We start from the raw sequence: 17451 nt of genomic DNA on the forward strand, positions 1-17451 counted from the left end.
AGTTGACTGAGAACACATTCTCGTTTACAGCAACAACCTGTGGAATAGTTACAGGGGAGAGGAGGGGGATGAATGAGCCAATTGGAAGCTGGGGATTATTAGGTGACCGTGATAGTTTGAGGGACAGATTGGGAATTTAACCAGGACACCGGGGTTGACAAAACTAGTCTTACGATAAGTGCCTAATGACCTCAGAGAGTCAGGACACCCGTTTAATGTCCCATCCGAAAGACAGAACCCTACACAGGTCAAGTGGCCCAGAGGTCTAAGACACTGCATCTCAGTGTTAGAGGCGTCACCACAGACAACCTGGTTTGAATCCAGACTGTATCACAGCCGGCCGTGATTGGGAGTCCCATAGGGCGGCGCACAATTGGCTCAGCGTCATCCAAGTTTGGCCGTCATTGTAAATAAGAAATTGTTCTTAACTGACTTGCCTAGTTAAATAAAGGGTACATTGTCACCAATCACTTCTCTGGGGTATTGGGATATTTCTCTACTGGCCCTCCAGCAGCATCTGGTCTCCCATCCAGGGACTGACCAGGACCAAACCTGCTTAGCTTTAGAAGCCAGAGTCCCTCCAACACCACTTCCAGCAGCATCTGGTCTCCCATCCAGGGACCAACCAGGACCAAACCTGCTTAGCTTCAGAAGCCAGAGTCCCTCCAACACCACTTCCAGCAGCATCTGGTCTCCCATCCAGGGACCGACCAGGACCAAACCTGCTTAGCTTCAGAAGCCAGAGTCCCTCCAACACCACTTCCAGCAGCATCTGGTCTCCCATCCAGGGACCAACCAGGACCAAACCTGCTTAGCTTCAGAAGCAAGCCAGCAGTGGTATGCAAGGTGGTATGCTGCTGGCTTCTTCCCAACCTCAAGTTTTCAAAGTCACAGAGCTCTCCAAAAAGGTGAATGAAATAGAGGTTGACTCTCCCCATCCACCCTGAATTACAGCTCCATACCCTCTGGCCAAAGGTAGACACTACCTAACGTTAAAAATAAATAGGGCCACGTTCTGTTGTATTCCGAATGCATTTCTGCAACTTAACAATATGTTGGACTAATTGCAGTTCGCACTATTTGCTTGTAAATATCCTTATTTATTTTTATATGTGGTTGTTTTATGATTTCTGCAAGATTAATTACCTCCCTCTCTCCCCCTCCCTCTCTGACTCTCTCTTCCCCCCTCTCTCCCCCTCACTCTCGCTCCCCCTCCCTCTCTCCCCCTCCCTCTCGCTCCCCCTCCCTCTCTCCCCCTCCTTCTCTCCCCCTCCCTCTCGCTCCCCCTCCCTCTCTCCCCCTCCCTCTCTCCCCCTCACTCTCTCCCCCTCTCCCTCTCCCTCCCTCTCCCCCTCCCTCCCTCTCTCTCTCTTCTCTCCCTCTCTCTCTCTCTCTTCCTCTCTCTCCCTCTCTCTCTCTTCTCTCCCTCTCTCCCTCTCTCTCTCTCTCTTCCTCTCTCTCTCTCTCCCTCCCTCCCTCTCTCTCCCTCTCTCTCCCTCCCTCCCTCCCTCTCCCCCTCTCTCCCTCCCTCCCTCCCTCCCTCCCTCCCTCCCTCCCTCTCTCTCTCTTCTCTCCCTCTCCCTCCCTCCCTCCCTCCCTCCCTCCCTCCCTCCCTCCCTCTCTCTTCTCTCCCTCTCTTCCTCTCTCTCTTCTCTCCATCTCCCTCCCCCCTCTCCCTCCCCCTCTCTCTCCCTCTCTCTCTCTCTCTCTCTCCCTCCCTCCCTCTCTCTCCCCCATCATTCTTTCTCTTTATTCTCTCTCCTAATCTTGACTAGATTTATACATAAAGTCTTAGAGGACTGCGTGTGTGTGTGTGTGTGTGTGTGTGTGTGTGTGTGTGAAACATAGTTATCTGTGAGAGGGTGTCAGCTATCTACAGGAGAGGGAAACATAGTTATCTATGAGAGGGTGTCAGCTATCTACAGGAGAGGGAAACATAGTTATCTGTGAGAGGGTGTCAGCTATCTACAGGAGAGGGAAACATAGTTATCTGTGAGAGGGTGTCAGCTATCTACAGGAGAGGGAAACATAGTTATCTGTGAGAGGGTGTCAGCTATCTACAGGAGAGGGAAACGTAGTTATCTGTGAGAGGGTGTCAGCTATCTACAGGAGAGGAAAACCTAGTTATCTGTGAGAGGGTGTCAGCTATCTACAGGAGAGGGAAACATAGTTATCTATGAGAGGGTGTCAGCTATCTACAGGAGAGGGAAACACAGTTATCTGTGAGAGGGTGTCAGCTATCTACAGGAGAGGGAAACATAGTTATCTGTGAGAGGGTGTCAGCTATCTACAGGAGAGGGAAACATAGTTATCTGTGAGAGGGTGTCAGCTATCTACAAGAGAGGGAAACATAGTTATCTATGAGAGGGTGTCAGCTATCTACAGGAGAGGGAAACACAGTTATCTGTGAGAGGGTGTCAGCTATCTACAGGAGAGGGAAATGTAGTTATCTGTGAGAGGGTGTCAGCTATCTACAGGAGAGGGAAATGTAGTTATCTGTGAGAGGGTGTCAGCTATCTACAGGAGAGGGAAATGTAGTTATCTGTGAGAGGGTGTCAGCTATCTACAGGAGAGGGTTGGAAGCATCTGAAATCCTGTTCAGTAGATCTAAATGTCAATAGGTTTATGTCTCCTCAATGTCAATAGCTTTATGTACAGGAGAAGAAATGATGTGATCAGCTATGAAAAGCCAACTGAGCCAATGTATTTACCTGATGCACCCTCGACAACTACTGTGATTACTATTATTTGACCATGCTGGTCATTTATGAACATTTGAACATCTTGGCCATGTTCTGTTATAATCTCCACCCGGCACAGCCAGAAGAGGACTGGCCACCCCACATAGCCCTTAGCAGTGGTACAGTTGAAGTCTGAAGTTTACATAGACCTTAACCAAATAAATTTAAACTCAGTTTTTCACAATTCCTGACATTTAATCCTAGTAAAAGTGACCTGTTTTAGGTCAGTTAGGATCACCACTTTATTTTACGAATGTGAAATGTCAGAATAATAGTAGAGAGAATGATTTATTTCAGCTTTTATTTCTTTCATCACATTCCCAGTGGGTCAGAAGTTTAAATACACTCAATTAGTACTTGGTAGCATTGCCTTTAAATTGTGTACGTTTCGGGTAGCCTTCCACAAGCTTCCCACAATAAGTCAGGTGAATTTTGGCCCATTCCTCCTGACAAAGCTGGTGTAACGGAGTCAGGTTTGTAGGCCTCCTTGCTTGCACATGCTTTTACAGTTCTGCCCACAAATGTTATTTTGGATTGAGGTCAGGGCTTTGTGATGGCCACTTCAATACCTTGACTTTGTTGTCCTTAAGCCATTTTGCCACAATTTTGGAAGTATGCTTGGGGCCATTGTCCATTTGGAAGACCCATTTGCGACCAAGCTTTAACTTCCTGACTGATGTCTTGAGATGTTGCTTCAATTTATTAATTTCCATCCTCATGATATCATCTATTTTGTGAAGTGCCCCAGTCCCTCCTGCAGCAAAGCACCCCCACAACATGATGCTGCCACCCCCGTGCTTCACGGTTGGGATGGTGTTCTTCGGCTTGCAAGCATCCCCCTTTTTCCTCCAATATGGTCATATTGGCCAAACAGTTCTATTTTTGTTTCATCAGACCAGGGGACATTTCTCCAAAAAGTACGATCTTCGTCCCCATGTGCAGTTGCAAACCGTAGTCTGGCTTTTTTATGGCGGTTTTGGAGCAGTGGCTTCTTCCTTGCTGAGTGGCCTTTCAGGTTGTGTTAATATAGGACTCGTTTTACTGTGGATATAGATACTTTTGTACCTGTTTCCTCCAGCATCTTCACAAGGTCCTTTGCTGTTGTTCTGGGATTGATTTGCACTTTTCGTACCAAAGTAAGTTAATCTGTAGGAGACAGAACGCCTCTCATTCCTGAGCGGTATGACGGCTGCGTGGTCCCATGGTGTTTATACTTGTGTACTATTGTTTGTACAGATGAACGTGGTACCTTCAGACGTTTGGAAATTGCTCCCAAGGGTGAACCAGACCTGCGGAGATCTACAATTTTGTCTGATTTTTAAAATTTTTCCCATGATGTCAAGCAAAGAGGCACTGAGTTTGAAGGTAGGTCTTGAAATACATCCACAGGTGCACCACAATTAGCCTATCAGAAGCTTCTAAAGCCATTACATCATTTTCTGGAATTTGCTGTTTAAAGGCACAGTCAACTCAGTGTATGTAAACTTCTGACCCACTGGAATTGTGATACAGTGAATTATAAGTGAAATAATCTGTCTGTAAACAATTGTTGGAAAAATTACTTGTTTTCATGCACAAAGTAGATGTCCTAACCTACTTGCCAAAACTATAGTTTGTTTACAAGAAATTCGATGAGTGGTTGAAAAACGAATTTTAATGACTCCAACCTAAGTGTATGTTTTAAAAAATATATATATTTAACCTTTATTTAACTAGGCAAGTCAGTTAAGAACAAATTTTTATTTTCAATGACAGCCTAGGAACAGTGGGTTAACTGCCTGTTCAGGGGCAGAACGACAGATTTGTACCTTGTCAGCTCAGGGATTTGAACTTGCAACCTTTCGGTTACTGGTTCAAACCACTAGGCTACCTGCCGGCCCTGTCTAAACTTCCAACTTCAACTGTATATTGGCCATATACCACACCCCCTCTGGCCTTATTGGTTAACTATAGACCACACCCCCTCTGACCTTATTGGTTAACTATAGACCACACCCCCTCTGGCCTTATTGGTTAACTATAGACCACACCCCCTCTGGCCTTATTGGTTAACTATAGACCACACCCCCTCTGGCCTTATTGGTTAACTATAGACCACACCCCCTCTGGCCTTATTGGTTAACTATAGACCACACCCCCTCTGGCCGTATTGGTTAACTATAGACCACACCCCCTCTGGCCTTATTGGTTAACTATAGACCACACCCCCTCTGACCTTATTGGTTAACTATAGACCACACCCTCTCTGGCCTTATTAGTTAACTATAGACCACACCCCCTCTGGCCTTATTGGTTAACTATAGACCACACCCCCTCTGGCCTTATTGGTTAACTATAGACCACACCCCCAGTCCCAGCCATGGGATATTCCCTGATACAGACCACAACCCCCAGTCCCAGCCATAGGATAATCCCTGATATAGACCACACCCCCAGTCCCAGCCATAGGATATTCCCTGATATAGACCACACCCCCAGTCCCAGCCATAGGATATTCCCTGATACAGACCACACCCCCAGTCCCAGCCATAGGATATTTCCTGATACAGACCACACCCCCAGTCCCAGTCATAGGATATTTCCTGATACAGACCACACCCCCAGTCCCAGCCATAGGATATTCCCTGATACAGACCACACCCCCAGTCCCAGCCATAGGATATTCCCTGATATAGACCACACCCCCAGTCCCAGCCATGGGATATTCCCTGATACAGACCACAACCCCCAGTCCCAGCCATAGGATAATCCCTGATATAGACCACACCCCCAGTCCCAGCCATAGGATATTCCCTGATATAGACCACACCCCCAGTACCAGCCATAGGATATTCCCTGATATAGACCACACCCCCAGTCCCAGCCATAGGATATTCCCTGATACAGACCACACCCCCAGTCCCAGCCATAGGATATTTCCTGATACAGACCACACCCCCAGTCCCAGTCATAGGATATTTCCTGATATAGACCACACCCCCAGTCCCAGCCATAGGATATTCCCTGATATAGACCACACCCCCAGTCCCAGCCATAGGATATTCCCTGATATAGACCACACCCCCAGTCCCAGCCATAGGATATTCCCTGATATAGACCACACCCCCAGTCCCAGCCATAGGGTATTCCCTGATACATAAATGTATCTCATCGTGCTGTGCATAAACAGCATAAACTCTATATGAACGATTTTAACAGACAAAAAAGCTTACTAAACACACACATAGACACACGCACAGACACACGCACAGGCACACACACACGCACACGCACACGCACACAGACACATGCGCACACGCGCACGCACGCACGCACGCACACACACACACACACACACATGTTATTGCTGGGAAAGGAGTGTAGCACATTCTGTACATATGTCTCAACCACAGATTGACGGGCCGCCTCAGGACCGTGTTAGCCCACTGAGCTTAAAGCCTATAGGAAGTCTCTTAGGGGAGTTGGAGAGAGTTCAGGTTAGGTTAATTAAACCACCTCTGTCACAGCAGAGCAGTATTCTAGCCTATCAGTGTCCTACCTTCCTGTTTATATTGATCTCCTCCCACTGGGCTGTGTGAGTGGAGGCTACACTCTGTCACCTCCCGACACGTCCCCAGGTTTATCAATTAGACACACACGTATAGTGTGTGTTTGTGTGTCTGTCTATATCTGTGTGTCTGTGTGTGCGTGTGTCTACGTGTCTGTGTGTCTACGTGTCTGTGTGTCAACGTGTGTGTTTGTGCATGTGCGTGTGTGTGTGTGTGTTAGTGTGTGTGTGCATGTGCGTGTGTGTGTGTTAGTGTGTGTGTGTGTGTGTGTGTGCCTGTGTGAGTGTGTGTGCCTGTGTGTGTGTGTGCCTGTGTCTATGTGTGTGTGTCTGTGTGTGTGTGTGCGTGTGTGTGTGCGTGTGTCTGTGTGCGTGTGCGTGTGTGTGTGTGTGTGTGTGTGTGTGTGTGAGTATGGAGTTAGGAGCCACCCCTGGGCCTAGGCAGGGGGAAATTGTGATAAATGATGTGAGGCAGAGAAAGGCTTTCTCTCTACAGACCAGACTGGATAAGTGGATCAGTCAATACATTACACACCACACAATAGCACTGATTGACAGAGAGAAGTAGAGAGAGAGGTGGAGGGAGGAAGGGAGGGAGGGAGGGATGGAGGTGGAGGGAGGGGTGGAGGGAGGGAAAGAGAGAGAGAGGTGGAGGGAGGGAGGGAGGGAGGGAGGGGAAGAGAGAGAGAGAGAAAGAGAGAGAGAGGTGGAGGGAGGGGAAGAGAGAGAGAGAGAGAGAGAGAGAGAGAGAGAGAGAGAGAGAGAGAGAGCGGTGGAGGGAGGGAGGGAGGGGAAGAGAGAGAGAGAGAGAGAGAGAGAGAGGGGGAAAGAAAGAGGGAGGGAGGGAGGGAGGGAGGTGGAGGGAGGGGTGGAGGGAGGGAAAGAGAGAGAGAGGTGGAGGGAGGGAGGGAGGGAGGGAGGGAGGGAGGGAGGGAGGGAGGGAGGGAGGGAGGGAGGGAGGGAAAGAAGAGGGGGGAAGAGAGAGAGGGAGGGAGGGAAGGAAAGAAGAGGGAGGGAAAGAAGAGGGAGGGAGGGAGGTGGAGGGAGGGAAAGAGAGAGAGAGGTGGAGGGAGGGAGGGAGGGAGGGAGGGAGGGAGGGAGGGAGGGAGGGAGGGAAAGAAGAGGGGGGAAGAGAGAGAGGGAGGGAGGGAGGGAAAGAAGAGGGAGAGGGAGGGAGGGAGGGAGGGAGGGAGGGAGGGAGGGAGGGAGGGAGGGAGGGAGGGAGGGAGGGAGAGGGGGGGAGGGAAAGAGAGATAGATGTGGAGGGAGGGAAAGAGAGAGGTGGATGGGAGGGAGGGAGGGAGGGAAAGAGAGAGAGAGAGAGTGGGAGGGAGGGAGGGAGGGAGGGAGGGAGGGAGGGAGGGAGGGAGGGAGGGAGGGAGGGAGGGAGGGAGGGAAAGAAAGAGAGAGAGAGAGAGAGAGAGAGAGAGAGAGAGAGAGAGAGAGAGAGAGAGAGGGGAACACAGCGTTAGAGACATCAACTGGGAGCCAATTAAAAGGCCAGCTGTGTGTTTACCTTGTGGTCGATGATGCTGCTGTATCCCTGTAGGACTGCTGGTCTGACTGAGGCTTTCTGCTGCTGCTCTGTCTGCCAGCTTCTCCTGGCATCGCTCCTGTCTCTGGATCCCCCTGCCGCACCCGCCATCCCGCTCTCACTGGTGCTACCGTGGAAACCGCCGTTGTAGACGAGGAACAGGCTGGCGCACAGAGTGATGACGAGAAACACAGCAACTCCATGGTGCTGGAGGAACAACAGAGAGAGAGACAGCTATTCCATGGTGCTGGAGGAACAACAGAGAGAGAGACAGCTATTCCATGGTGCTGGAGGAACAACAGAGAGAGAGACAGCTATTCCATGGTGCTGGAGGAACAACAGAGAGAGAGACAGCTATTCCATGGTGCTGGAGGAACAACAGAGAGAGAGACAGCTATTCCATGGTGCTGGAGGAACAACAGAGAGAGAGACAGCTATTCCATGGTGCTGGAGGAACAACAGAGAGAGAGACAGCTATTCCATGGTGCTGGAGGAACAACAGAGAGAGACAGCTATTCCATGGTGCTGGAGGAACAACAGAGAGAGAGACAGCTATTCCATGGTGCTGGAGAAACAACAGAGAGAGAGACCGCTATTCCATGGTGCTGGAGGAACAACAGAGAGAGAGACAGCTATTCCATGGTGCTGGAGAAACAACAGAGAGAGAGACAGCTATTCCATGGTGCTGGAGAAACAACAGAGAGAGAGACAGCTATTCCATGGTGCTGGAGGAACAACAGAGAGAGAGACAGCTATTCCATGGTGCTGGAGAAACAACAGAGAGAGAGAGAAAGAGAGGGAGAGAGAGAAAGAGAGAAAGAGAGAGAGAGAGAGAGGGAAGGAACAACAGAGAGAGGCTCTGCTCACACTTACTGGCCTGAGGCCAAACCACGACCAACAACATTGGACACTTTATGGAACAAAAAGCCTTCACTATATCATCCTGGAATATCCAAGGCCTGAGGTCATCTGCCTTTGGCCTAAAGAGCAGGAACCTGGACATCACCAAAGAAATCGGTAATACAGACATTGTCATCCTGCAAGAAACCTGGTATAGAGGAGATGGACCCACTGGTTGCCCTCTAGGTTATAGAGAGCTGGTAGTCCCATCCACCAAACTACCAGGTGTGTGGTATAGAGGAGACAGACTCACTGGTTGCCCTCTAAGTTACAGAGAGCTGGTAGTCCCATCCACCAATCTACCAGGTGTGAAACAGGGAAGGGACTCAGGGGGTATGCTAATTTGGTGTAGAGCAGACCTAACTCACTCCATTAAATTAATCAAAACAGGAACATTTTACATTTGGCTAGAAATTCAAAAGGAAATTATCTTAACAGAGAAAAATGTCCTCCTGTGTGCTACCTATATCCCCCACTAGAATCACCCATACTTTAATGAAGACAGCTTCTCCATCCTGGAGGGGGAAATCAATCATTTCCAGGCCCAGGGACATGTACTGGTCTGTGGCGACCTAAATGCCAGAACTGGACAAGAACCTGACATCCTCAGCACACAGGGGGACAAACACCTGCCTGGAGGTGACAGCATTCCCTCCCACATATGCCCCCCTAGACACAACTATGACAACATAATAAACAAAAACGGGTCACAACTCCTGCAGCTCTGTCGCACGCTGGGTATGTACATAGTCAATGGTAGGCTTCGAGGGGACTCCTACGGTAGGTACACCTATAACATTTTTACTGTTAAAATTGGCAAAAAACACACAAATTTCTTCACACAGGGTCGTGGGGTGAGACAGGGATGCAGCTTAAGCCCCACCCTCTTCAACAAATATATCAACGAATTGGCGAGGACACTAGAAAAGCCTGCAGCACCCGGCCTCACCCTACTAGAATCTGAAGTCAAATGTCTGCTGTTTGCTGATGATCTGGTGCTTCTGTCACCAACCAAGGAGGGCCTACAGCAGAACCTAGATCTTCTGCACAGATTCTGTCAGACCTGGGCCCTGACAGTAAATCTCAGTAAGACCAAAATAATGGTGTTCCAAAAAAGGTCCAGTCACCAGGACCACAAATACAAATTCCATCTAGACACTGTTGCCCTAGAGCACACAAAAAACTATACATACCTTGGCCTAAACATCAGCGCCACAGGTAACTTCCACAAAGCTGTGAACGATCTGAGAGACAAGGCAAGAAGGGCCTTCTATGCCATCAAAAGGAACCTAAATTTCAACATACCAATTATGATTTGGCTAAAAAATACTTGAATCAGTAATAGAACCCATTGCCCTTTATGTTTGTGAGGGCTGGGGTCTGCTCACCAACCAAGACTTCACAAAATGGGACAAACACCAAATTGAGACTCTGCACGCAGAATTCTGCAAAAATATCCTCCGTGTACAACGTAGAACACCAAATAATGCAGAGCAGAATTAGGCCGATACCCACTAATTATCAAAATCCAGAAAAGAGCTTTTAAATTCTATAACCACCTAAAAGGAAGTGATCCCCAAACCTTCCATAACAAAGCCATCACCTACAGAGAGATGAACCTGGAGAAGAGTCCCCTCAGCAAGCTGGTCCTGGGGCTCTGTTCACAAACACAAACACACCCTACAGAGCCCCAGGACAGCAGCACAATTAGACCCAACCAAATCATGAGAAAAGAAAAAGATAATTACTTGACACATTGGAAAGAATTAACAAAAAAACAGAGCAAACTAGAATGCTATTTGGCCCTAAACAGAGAGTACACAGCGGCAGAATACCTGACCACTGTGACTGACCCAAAATTAAGGAAAGCTTTGACTATGTACAGACTATGTACAGACTCAGTGAGCATAGCCTTGCTATTGAGAAAGGCCGCCGTAGGCAGACATGGCTCTCAAGAGATGTCCCACAAAATGAGGTGGAAACTGAGCTGCACTTCCTAACCTCCTGCTCAATGTATGACCATATTAGAGACACACATTTCCCTCAGATTACACAGATCCACAAAGAATTAGAAAACAAATCCAATTTTGATAAACTCCCATATCTACTGGGTGAAATTCCACAGTGTGCCATCACAGCAGCAAGATTTGTGACCTGTTGCCACAACAAAAAGGGCAACCAGTGAAGAACAAACACCATTGTAAATACAACCCATATTTATGCTTATTTATTTTCCCTTGTGTACTTTAACCATTTGTACATTGTTAAAACACTGTATATATATATATATATATAATATGACATTTGTATATATATATATACAGTGCCTTGCGAAAGTATTCGGCCCCCTTGAACTTTGCGACCTTTTGCCACATTTCAGGCTTCAAACATAAAGATATAAAACTGTATTTTTTTGTGAAGAATCAACAACAAGTGGGACACAATCATGAAGTGGAACGACATTTATTGGATATTTCTAACTTTTTTAACAAATCAAAAACTGAAAAATTGGGCGTGCAAAATTATTATATATATATATATAACATTACATTTGTAATGTCTTTATTGTTTTGAAACTTCTGTATGTGTAATGTTTACTCTTAATTTTAATTGTTTATTTCACTTTTGTATATTATCTACCTCACTTGTTCTGGCAATGTTAACACATGTTTCCCATGCCAATAAAGCCCCTTGAATTGAGAGTGAGGGAGAGAGAGAGTGAGAGAGTGAGGGAGAGAGAGCTACCGGAGGAACACACACACAATCACATAGACAGTCAAACACACAGCAGAGATGTTGACAGATTACCCAGATTACGGTCTGCTAAGTATCCATTGGAACATCTGAGTGGTTGTATTGTCCCCGCAGAAACACACACAAACACACACACTGTGTGCCAACAGACACACACACACTGTGTGCCAACAGACACACACACACACACACTGTGTCCTCGCAGGGACTAGAGTAATCTCAAGAAATACTGGCTCTGCTGCTACACACAAAAAGAAAGACCCTTTTCCACTCAGATTTCTCTTTCTGTACTAACCCCCAAAATATATATATATATATATTGTATAGAATAAAAGGTCAATATGAAGCTAATCTTGGAATATCATTGATGGAATAGGTTCCCCACAGAACTACAATCTTATTCTGGAATAGAATGTGATTGTATTTCATGTACTATAGCAATGTAGATTCCTTGAACAACTTGAACATAAACACTATACAGGGTCGTAAAAGTCCCGTAACAATGTGTGTGTCTATAAATCCACATACAGGTGAAGTCAGAAGTTTACGTACACTTGGGTTGGAGTCATTAAAACTAGTTTTTTTTCAACCACTCCACTAATGTCTTGTTAACAAACTATAGTTTTGGCAAGTCGGTTAGGACATCTACTTTTTGCATGACACAAGTCATTTTTCCAACAATTGTTTACAGACAGATTATTTCACTTATAATTCACTGTATTTCACTGACATTCTGTCTGAATCTGATACAAAAGTAGCTATATCCACAGTGAAAACAGTAAAACAAGTCCTATATCAACATACATTTTCAGGGAAGTTAGGAACCAATATACACAACACAGGCAGTTAGGAAAGCAAAGGCTAGCTTTTTCAAATAGAAATTTGCATCCTGTAGCACAAACTCCAAAAAGTTCTGAGACACTGTAAAGTCCATGGCCCAATTTTTCAGTTTTTGATTTGTTAAAAAGGTTTGAAATATCCAATAAATGTCGTTCCACTTCATGATTGTGTCCCACTTGTTGTTGATTCTTCACAAAAAAATACAGTTTTATATCTTTATGTTTGAAGCCTGAAATGTGGCAAACGGTCGCAAAGTTCAAGGGGTCCGAATACTTTCGCAAGGCACTGTATATATATACTTTTTTTTTTTTATAAATACAAATAAAAATTTGCATCAAACAAACAAACTTCTTTGCTCAGGGGTGTGGAGTGAAACAGGGCTGCCCAATAAGTCCAACACTATTTAACATCTACATGAATGAATTGGCCAAAACAGGAAAAGAATCTGCAGCGCCTGGTCTCACACTACACAACACTGAAATCAAGTGTTTGCTGTATGCAGATGACATGTTGTTTATGAAGGTTGAAGGTCCAATCAGAATGTCTGTCTGAATGCAGATGACATGTTGTTTATGAAGGTTGAAGGTCCAATCAGAATGTCTGGCTTGTCACTTTTATATTTATCTAGTAAGCACAATATAATTCTCATCACATATCTCACAGGCATAGCAGGTATCCATACGGTAGTGTTTATAATGTAACGTCATCAACAGAGCAGGTACGTACACTGAGTGTACAAAACATTAGGAACACATTCCTAATATTGAGTTGCATCCGGTTGTCCTCAGAACAGCCTCAATATGTTGGGGCATGGACCTTGTAGAAGGTGTAGAAAGCGTTCCACAGGGATGCTGGCCCATGTTGTCAAGTTGCCTGGATGTCTTTTTGGGTGGTGGACCATTCTTGATACACACGGGAAACTGTTGAGTTTGGAAAACCCAGCAGCGTTGCAGTTCTTGACACACTTAAAACCAGTGTGCCTGGCACCTACCACCATACTCTGATCAACAGCACTTACATATTTTGTCTTTGCCCATTCACACTCTGGATGATCCATATCTTATGTGTCTGTCTCAGCCTCCAGTATTTATGCCGCAGTAGTTTATGTGTCGGGGGGGCTAGGGTCAGTCTGTTATATCTGGAGTATTTCTCCTGTCTTCTCCGGTGTCCTGTGTGAATTTAAGTATGCTCTCTCTAATTCTCTCTTTCTCTCTCTCTGAGGACCTGAGCCCTAGGACCATGCCTCAGGACTACCTGGCATGATGACTCCTTGCTGTCCCCAGTCCACCTGGCCGTGCTGCTGCTCCAGTTTCAACTGTTCTGCCTCCGGCTATGGAACCCTGACCTGTTCACTGTGATTACTATTATTTGACCATGCTGGTCATTTATGAACATTTGAACATCTTGGCCATGTTCTGCTATAATCTCCACCCGGCACATCCAGAAGAGGACTGGCCACCCCACATAGCCTGGTTCCTCTCTAGGTTTCTTCCTAGGTTTTGGCCTTTCTAGGGAGTTTTTCCTAGCCACTGTGCTTCTACACCTGCATTGCTTTCTGTTTGGGGTTTTAGGCTGCGTTTCTGTACAGCACTTTGAGATATCAGCTGATGTAAGAAGGGTTATATAAATACATTTGATTTGATTTGTCTCAAGGCTTAAAAATCCTTCTTTAACTGGTCTCCTCCTCTTCATCTACACTGATTGAAGTGGATTTAACAGGTGACATCAATAAGGGATCATAGCTTTCACCTGGAATTACCTGGTCAGTTTATGTGATGGAAAGAGCAGGTGTCCCTAATATTTTGTACACTCAGTGTATACCAGCTCTTTGCATCTTAGAGAACAATTGAAACAGGCATTACATTAATATGTAGAAAATAAGACATTTAATTAAAACAAGAAATGAAATATAGTGTCATGTCACAATTAGACGTTTATCCATGTTTCTCAAACATCACATTTTTAAAGTTTAGGCATTAATTCTGAATGGTTGAACGGTTGAGGTAAAGGTTAAGGTTTCCAAAACAAACATCTCGAAAACTATTTTCCATTGCTGGATTTGAACTTGCAACCTATGAAATCCGAGGTATTAACTCTGATTGGTTAAGGTAAGGGTTACGGTTTGGTTTCTGGATTTTAACCTGTAACCTATGGCAGCTATTCCCAAATTGGGATGTACCCCCAGGGGTATGTGCAATGCGTAGGCCAAATAAAAATGTGATTCACATTTTATAAAGTAATAAATAAATAAATGGTTTTTTTTCCAACAAAAAATAATTCTACACATTTTCAAACTGTCCATTTATATTTTCCAACGGGGCTACACATTTGGGTGATGTTTTTCTCGCCTGAATGACCTGAATCTAGGATTACAGAGGCTTTCCGCAACTATATTCAATGTGCGGGACAAAATTGAGGATATGATTAAGTTGGTTAAGCTATGAGAAGCTATAAGAAGTTGGAGCTCTTCTCTGTCTGCATTAACAAGTCTTTCCATCATTGTATGATTTTTTGTGTGTGCAGAGGAACTCAAGCTTACGGACAATGTCAAATGTGATAATGCGAAGCACCTGACTGAGTTGGGTGCGCAATTACGCAGGTACGACACAAACAACTGGATTCGTTATCCCTTTCATGCCCTGCCTCCAGTCCACTTACCGATATCTGAACAAGACAGCCTCGTTGAAATTGCAACAAGCGGATTTGTGAAAAATGAATTTAATCAGAAGCCACTTCCACATTTCTGGATTGGGCTGCGCTCAGTATCCTGCCTTGGCAAATCGCGCTGTTAAGACACTGATGCCCTTTGCAACCATGTACCTATGTGAGGGTGGATTCTCAGCCCTCACTAGCATGAAAACTAAATACAGGCACAGACCGTGTGTGGAAAATGATTTCAGACTGAGACTCTTTCCGATACAACCCAACATTGCAGAGTTATTTGCATCCTTTCAAGCACACCCTTCTCATTAACCTGTGGTGAGTTATTCACAATTTTCGATGACAAATTAAGGTTTTATATGTAAGATGGTTAAATAAAGAGCAAAAGTATTGATTATTATTATGTTTTGTGCCCTGGTCCTATAACAGCTCTTTGTCACTTCGCACGAGGCGGGTTGTGACAAAAACTCACACTCATTCTTATGTTTAATAAATGTATCGTACAGTGTTTGTGTGGCAGGTTTACAATGATGGCAAAAAAACAACATTTGAGAGTGATCTGACCCTGGTGCTAGAGGGGGTACGCAGCTGGAGGTTGAATGTTTGAAGGGGTACGGGACTATAAAAAGTTTGGGAACCACATGGTAATACGATTAGACACATCCGCCATACATTTTGCAAAACGGAAACCTACTTGAAACTAAACTCTAGTGGCCAATTTCCCGATGTCCTCTGACATCGATGGATTTCTTTTATTTAACTCGGCAAGTCGCAGAACTACTTCCTACAATAACGGCGTACCGGGGAACAGTGAGATAACGGCCTTGTTAACGACATATTTTTACCTTAGCAGTTCGGGATTCGATCCAGCAACCTTTCCGTAACTGACCCAACGCTCTAACCACTAGATTACCTGCCGCTCCGGACGTCGACTTGTACCACGAGTGACCTGACTGTAAATTCCATGTTAACATATTTCTTAATAATTCACTAGGTATTGTTCAAAGCACTGCAGTCATCTCCTTTTCAGCCGAGAACAGCTAGTGAACACTAGGTTACAGGCACTGAACAGTAAACTACAGGAGACTGACTACATGGCGGCTAGAAGGAACATACCTTCTGTAGAGACTAATTGTTCAATTGTGCAGACAGGCAGTAATAGCCTAAGAATAGGCACACCACGACAATAATAGTTATACGAGCTCTTACCATAGGTGGCTTCATTTTGCAGCACCTTGTCGTCTTATTTCCCACTGTGTGCACGTGTAGCTCCACTTTTCCTCATGGTATAAATCAGTTGAATATATACCGGCGGAATAATATCTTCTCGCATCCCACCACCTTCACCCCGTCATTATCGGTATGGTGTTGTGATGTGTTGTGTTTCTAGCAGATCCTGTGTGTGTCAGTCACATCACCTTCTGCCTGTATAGAAATGGACTGAAAGCCAAGTGCCGCGATTCATAGCTGACGGGACAGATGTTGCCTGTTGGGAGTACTGCGTGGTCTTAAAGTTGACTGTGTTCACGTCTGAAGTAGAAAGCAAGCATCAACATGTATCTGTAATCAATAGGGATGCTGGAATACAGTGCAGAGCCACCGTAACCACAGTAACCACACAGACATATTTCGGTTTATTTTGAGCCGTCAAAAAGGTGCTGTCCACGTAATTGGTGCTAAATCCGCGGCCGATCTGCGCTAACCACTGGGCTGTCTGTGGTTCTGAACCACTGGGATGTCTGTGGTTCTGAACCACTGGGCTGTCTGTGGTTCTGAACCACTCCACTGGGCTGTCTGTGGTTCTGAACCACTCGGCTGTCTGTGGTTCTGAACCACTCCACTGGGCTGTCTGTGGTTCTGAACCACTGGGCTGTCTGTGGTTCTGAACCACTCCACTGGGCTGTCTGTGGTTCTGAACCACTCGGCTGTCTGTGGTTCTGAACCACTCCACTGGGCTGTCTGTGGTTCTGAACCACTCCACTGGGCTGTCTGTGGTTCTGAACCACTGGGCTGTCTGTGGTTCTGAACCACTCCACTCGGCTGTCTGTGGTTCTGAACCACTCCACTGGGCTGTCTGTGGTTCTGAACCACTCCACTGGGCTGTCTGTGGTTCTGAACCACTGGGCTGTATGTGGTTCTGAACCACTCCACTGGGCTGTCTGTGGTTCTGAACCACTCCACTGGGCTGTCTGTGGTTCTGAACCACCCCACCGGGCTGTCTGTGGTTCTAAACCACCCCACCGGGCTGTCTGTGGTTCTGAACCACTGGGCTGTCTGTGGTTCTGAACCACTCCACTGGGCTGTCTGTGGTTCTGAACCACTGGGCTGTCTGTGGTTCTGAACCACTCCACTGGGCTGTCTGTGGTTCTGAACCACTGGGCTGTCTGTGGTTCTGAACCACTGGGCTTTCTGTGGTTCTGAATTTAATTCGGGTCCGTTTTCTGTCAGTTCACGCTGACTACGGTACTCTCTCT

The 17451-nt window shown here is 46.0% G+C and overlaps 1 protein-coding gene across 1 annotated transcript in view; it reads right to left on the reverse strand.

Annotated features, from left to right (window-relative positions):
• Positions 1-16399, reverse strand: part of LOC110509184 (alpha-N-acetylgalactosaminide alpha-2,6-sialyltransferase 5) — a 114686-nt gene extending 98287 nt beyond the window's left edge. The window contains exons 1-2 of the mRNA XM_036966673.1: positions 16187-16399; positions 7805-8029 (exon numbers count right to left, since the gene is read on the reverse strand). Of these exons, the coding sequence (XP_036822568.1) occupies positions 7805-8029; positions 16187-16201 (240 nt within the window). The 5' untranslated portion in view covers positions 16202-16399. The remainder of the gene's footprint in view (positions 1-7804; positions 8030-16186) is intronic.
• Between the last annotated feature and the right edge of the window lie 1052 nt (positions 16400-17451).

Source organism: Oncorhynchus mykiss, chromosome 28 (genome assembly GCF_013265735.2).
Source record: "Oncorhynchus mykiss isolate Arlee chromosome 28, USDA_OmykA_1.1, whole genome shotgun sequence".
Lineage (NCBI taxonomy): Eukaryota > Metazoa > Chordata > Actinopteri > Salmoniformes > Salmonidae > Oncorhynchus > Oncorhynchus mykiss.